Here is a 6288-nt window from a genome sequence, read left to right as displayed (position 1 = left end):
AATTATACAGCCTTGTAGTGTTGCCTCCACTATTGGGAAAAAAAGTTCCTTGAAACTGATGGAGCTTCACCTGAAAGAAATGTCCTTATTAACAAACAAGTTTAAATGAAGTGTTGTGCATTGAAATGTACTCCTATTGTCTTACCTGTCGTAGTACGTTATCTTACCCTCACCTGTGCTGTGTTGTAAGAAGCCATGAAAATGACTGTCTTTTATAGGCATTTACTGTAAACACAGAGATAACCCATGAGAATACAAAGCACATTACATCATAGTGCAGGAAACTGTTGTAACAAGACTGACATAGTTTATATATATATATATTTGTGTAGATATTTTATTTATTGTTTTACCCGATGAATACATTTAAATCCTTGAAATCCTCGACTTGTCTCTGAATGATCAGAGTTTTGACCACAATTATGCTGCAGTACACAGCCAGTGACAGCACCAGTTTCACTGTAGAGAGGAATGAAGGAAAAACTAATGCATCTCTTCAATCCAGGATGTTACTTCACTCTCTGATCAAACAGTGATTTAGGAAAAAAAAAAAATCTCATGCATGGCAAAAATGATCAGGGAGCATCGGTATACCAAATCAAAAGGTTATATGATCATTGTTTACATTTTGAGATAGGGTATCATCCAAATTTTGTAGGTTAAAGTGTGTGCACTGTGCATTGTGTGAAATTTGCTATACTTTGTGTGGGGGAGTCTAAGGGCAAGACTAGGTTCAGGGGTAACAGCAGAATTAATTTCTTTCTTTGCCTTGGCATCGGCTGTGACCTACAGTAGTCAGTGTACCATTCTCTTATTAAATCATCAGGAAAACTCTGGTAGCACTACGGTATCTTCTTCCTTTGAAACATCACATTTGGGGTCAGACCACAAGGAAACTTTCTTCCATCCACAGTGCGAACTCCCTGGTATGATAGGAAAGTTAACTAGGAATTATTTCATGCCTTTTTAAATGTTTAGCTTCAGCTTGAAGTTTCTCTTCTGTAAAGAAATCTCTACAGCTAATGATGTGGGCAAGTCACAAAAATGATATATATGGATGTTTATATGATATATAATATGGATGTGAATTTTAAGTATATGTGCTCTGAGTATGATGATTAAAATGTTTTTTTCTGATCTTGCTTAACAACTACAAGTTCATACCCTGACGCACCAGATGGTTTCTTACACAGAACCATCTGGGAAGGAAATTGTTTGGAAACTGAGAGGCACTTTCAGAAAAATCATCATATGAGGTAGTAGGACAGTGGTAAAAAGGAAACACAACACAACAACAGGCTTCAGTCTGAGGAGCTTGGAAAGCCAATTGTCAGTGGACAATTCTTGCTGACTTTGTAAGGAAAATGTGTGTGTAAAAGGCAGTCTTACAAATGCCAAAACAGTCACTTTTCTTTAGCTGCCACTAGTTCCTCCCTCAAAGCCATAAGCAAGTAGCTTGGAACCTGGCAGGATGGACTTTTGTGAGAAATCTAGCAAAGACTTGGTTTGTCTTTGCTGCTACTGCCTTTCCACACAACTCCATAATGAAATTCTTAAATTTCATTTACACTGGGTACAGTGTAAATTCTCTTTGTTTCATTTATTTCAACATGTCAACATTGCTAATGCTACGTAATATGACTTATGGATCTGAATGATGTGCTCTAAATATAATGATTAAAATGTTTTTGTGATCTCTGCTGTCTCTGGTTTGTTAATGGAATTGATTGTGAATTAAGTAGCAACACATTTTGTCAAATGGTCTTTTATTTTACTTGATGAGGCACAAAAAGGATAAATAATGGTAAGGTAATCGCAAGGTAATGAACTTCTGAACTACTGTAATTATTGGTATAGTAATAAGTAGTCAACTAATCGGGAAGGACTTGTGAAGGTGTTCAGTATGTGGATTCATGGATATTTATGAACTAATCATTACATAATGACTCAGTCATATAGTATCTTTAAGTCTGTCCTCCAACACAAAGAACATTTTAATGTCAAAATTTCTGGCAAATTTATCTCAATCTTTTTCTTTCAGTTACTGTATATTAAAACGATACCTGGTTATACAAATGTTATTTGTGCTGTTTTTCATTTTTGTTTGTTTTCATTGAATTACTGAAACAACTTGAAATATGTTTCAGATTTTATTAATGGACCACACAGCAAACATCAGCACATCTTGTATATATTGTACAAACTTTATTTTTGTTTGTTTTGGATTCAGCAATAATAGCAGTGCAACTGCAAGTTATTTGCATTACACACACCAGGTAGATGCAGTATGGTGCATGGAGTGCACGAAAAATAAATAAAAATGTGAACACTAAAAGAAGACAGCCTACAAGGTTCACTCTCCTTTCTAGTGTATATTTATGCAGTCATCTGTGAAGATGATAATAACAAGTAAAGCAGCTAAATTTCAGACAGTTTTCAAAAGACTTAAAATGAAAATGTAATTTGAATGTTCAAAGTTCATTATGAGATTAATATCTAATATAATTCATAATTATTCACCATTGTACAACACATATATAACACACACCAACAGAAACACAAACAGAACCACAATAAAAACTTTTTTCCAAAGTAGTAACATGCATACATATATGTATATTTATACATGGAAATATGTTCCACACATTTTCCAAATATTTTTTAATTTTTATTTTCCAACAACTTGTACTTAGGAAAAAACTATATTCAAATCCAAAATAAAATTCTGTTCTACACTAGAAAACAAACAACTGTTGAAAGTGATTTTAGTTCATGCAGTTATTACGATTCCAAACACAGTGGATATTGTTTCCAAAATAGCATTTACACTGTCAGAGTGCTCCTGAGATAGAACAGTGCAGTTCAAAAAGACAGAGTTCATTACTGTTGATCACCTACACTTTACTATTATAAAGAGAAGGTCTAGACCTCCACTACCCTCTAACTCATGTTGTGAATTGGCGCTACACAAATAAAATTGACCGAAAGATTTAGACAGATACTCTATTTTTTAAGACTCTCAGGAGTGTGTGTCTTACTTCACTCGTATACAGCCCATATACAATTGGATTCAAAAGTGGGGGTACAAGAAATATTAGCATGCCCATTATCTTTTGCAAGTCAGCTGACACATTTTTGAATCTGTGAGATAAAATTGTGAAAGTTCCAACAACTTCAAATGTGATTAATATAACCAACTGAGCAACACATGTGTTGACAGCTTTCGTCTTTGCTTGAGACCTTCTTGTAGCCACACATGTGATGAGAATCTTCACATAGGAAAATGCCTGAACGGACACACTTACAGCTTGCATGACTGCTGTGTTAAACAGTCCTATGACATTATTGACTGTCCTGTTTCCACATGTGAGCTTCAGTAGAGATGGGTTATCACAGAACACATTCATAACAACAGATTTGCACCTTGGGAGCCTTGTCTGCAAAGAGAACAGTGATACAATCAAGACAAAGTCAAGACCCCAAACTAGAGAGATAATACAAATGACAACCCTGGGGGTCATAACAGAGCTGTAGCGTAACGGCATGCAGATGGCAACATAACGATCAAAGGACATTGCTGCAAGAATAAACAAAATTCCACCTCCATACATGTGGAGCAAGAATGCTTGTAAAACACAGAGAGGATAGTAAACCTTATTTGTCTCCGTAACAATATCTGAAAGTACTTTTGGTAGCATTGCAGTTATGCCTATCAGATCATTGAGCGGAAGACTGAACAGGATGAAATACATGGGTTTGTGAAGGTTCTTCTTCATAATGATCAAAGTCAACAAGGTCAGGTTGCAAAAGATGCCAAAAAAATAAATTGTAATACCAAGAAAAAATATGGGGTACTTTCCTCCGGGTGGAATTACGAATGGATCCAGGGTTAACTCAGAGAGGAACCCAAAAGATTTGTTTTCCATTTTCGCCTTGATTAGTGAGAAAAACAGTCATGATAATTCATTGTTGGAAATTGAGTCAAAGTCTAAAGCAGTCACAGTTTAGACAGCTTGTCACTTTCAAAGTAGTGGTACATGAAGTGCTGAGACCTGCCCTGCCCACCTTGCTTTATGTAATGCCACCATGACCTTTACTTGTTTACGTCATCTTTTGCCTCTGGGATTGTCAGTGGCTTTGCTAAGATGAATAATGTCAGGATTACTGAAAGTTAAATGTTTTGAGATCCCTGTATAAAGAAAAATGAACCTATGGAATCCTGCAGGTATTAAAGGTACATTCTTTTTTATTAAAGTACTTTTCCAGAAATAATATGAATCTTCAAATTACAGCTTTTTTAAATGAATGAATTTTAGGTCCAAATAAATTACTAAAAGTGTGTCCTGAAATTACTTAATGTGATGTCACCAGTTAGAGGTGATGTTAGTGGCTTCACTATAAAAAAAACCCTTCAAATTACTGAATCCATTCACAGCAAATGAATAAGATAAGATTAGATGGTGATTACAAGTAACAGCGAAAGTGACATAAGGAACAGGCTAAAGATATGACGGGTAAAGCACAATTTAAAATGAAATGGATACAACAGAAATACAATAAGGGACTACCATTAAATCCATTAAGAGTTTTATTGCACCTACACCAGTAGTATCTGATGTGAGACTGACTTTTTTTTTCTTTGGAAATGTGGAGCTGTAGCTAACCTGGTGATTGATTGTATTCAAACAGAAAGAATCAGGCCTTATTAAAGAAAAAATATCTTCTCTCCATGCAAAAAAGATGAACAAGTGTTCTGTAGCAATAAGCGGGTTATGATTCAAATAATATATTTGGGACTTAATAATGACCAGTACTGTTGATCCAAACATTTCCTTAGGTAGTTCCATAACCACTGTTGATTCAAAGGAGTGACAGAAAGTTATTTTGAATCCTCACTAAATTGTAAAAACATTATGGTACCGCATCAGTGGCCTGTAGGCTCTCATAATAATTGTTTTTTATTTGACATTAGAAATAGGCTGTAATCTTTTCAGTCACATGTCTTTAGGTATAAGGCTTTTCTTAATTATCAATTATATTGAATGTATTATAGTCTCTACACTGTGGGACAATCAATCCAAAGAGGCTGGGCTTTTTATATATCCACTATTTTGCAATCACTTTAACCTGTTACATTTACAGGTATGTCTGTTTTATAATCCCAGCAACAGCGTTAGTTGTCATTTTAATGGTGGACTATGAAGTCTAATTTCAAATCCACATTCTGGCCTACAGTGCTGCTGAGACCTGGCTGGATTTCAAAATTTGGCTTTAAAATTATTTTCTTTTCCTTCATTTCCATTACATTAAGGTTTTAATGATATTGCACAGGAATAACAGGAATACTGGAAATGATCTTTTCCAGGAGCTTTACGGCTTAAATGGCTACTGCGACAATATCATGTAACTGGATACACTACAAGTTGACAGAATTACATCAGCTAGATGCCTCATTACTTTTTCGAAACTAATTTATTAATGAGTCCCATTGAGACATGATTAAATGATGTGTTATTAACTGTCTCACAACACAATTAATCTCTGGACAATTAGCCTAGTAAACCTCTGGTTGATAATGACTGTCCTTGTTATTTGCTAATGAGGATGTTGTTAAATAACACCCATGGGAGGCTGTAGCCAGTGAGTTTGCATGTGACATGATAACTTGTAAACATTTGATTCTTTAACTTGAATCAAGTGTGTTTCTATGTAAAACATTTTAACAGATTAAATTCACAGTTAGTTCAAGTGCTACAACATAGTCTTTACTGAAAATGTGTTTGTCCTCCATCCATCTTCATTGTTTTATACAAAGATATTCCTACTTTTAATGAATATGTGAAATACCTCAATAAATTCAAAATATACAAATATATAACCATATAAATATTGTACTGTTGGGTCCTTTCGTATTTTTTGATACATCTGACAAGAGAAAAATTCTAATTGAAATAGCATGTAACTGAAGTGGTCACATCAGGCGTTTGGGGACTAGTTCATTGTTCATGCACACAAAAGGGCAGTTAGGACATTAGAACATTAGACTAATCGTCTCACCCAAGAGAAATGGACGTAATTGACCCTTGCATTGCTTTGTTAATTGATTTGACCCTCGAATTACTTTCTCTGGTCTTTCCCCTGTGCACTTTATAACAATTGTGCATGGCTCAAGCAGAACACCACGTCAGGTTTCACTCCTGTCAGCCAAGAACAGAAATCTGAGGCTGCAGTGGACACAGGCTCAGCAAAACTGAACATTTGAAGACTGGAAAAATGTAATGTAGTCTG

The 6288-nt window shown here is 35.1% G+C and overlaps 1 protein-coding gene across 1 annotated transcript; it reads right to left on the bottom strand.

Moving 5' to 3' along the window:
- Window positions 1–2990: 2990 nt before the first annotated feature.
- Window positions 2991–3926, bottom strand: LOC111224410 (olfactory receptor 52B2-like). Its single transcript, XM_022748882.1, has one exon. The coding sequence runs from the start codon at window positions 3924–3926 to the stop codon at window positions 2991–2993; it is 936 nt and encodes a 311-aa protein (XP_022604603.1).
- Between the last annotated feature and the right edge of the window lie 2362 nt (window positions 3927–6288).

Source organism: Seriola dumerili, unplaced genomic scaffold, assembly GCF_002260705.1.
Source record: "Seriola dumerili isolate Sdu_G_001 unplaced genomic scaffold, Sdu_1.0 BDQW01000134.1, whole genome shotgun sequence".
NCBI classification, from domain to species: Eukaryota; Metazoa; Chordata; class Actinopteri; order Carangiformes; family Carangidae; genus Seriola; species Seriola dumerili.
The sequence above is the reverse complement of the archived record's forward strand: the minus strand, read 5'-3'. Positions and strand labels throughout refer to the sequence as shown.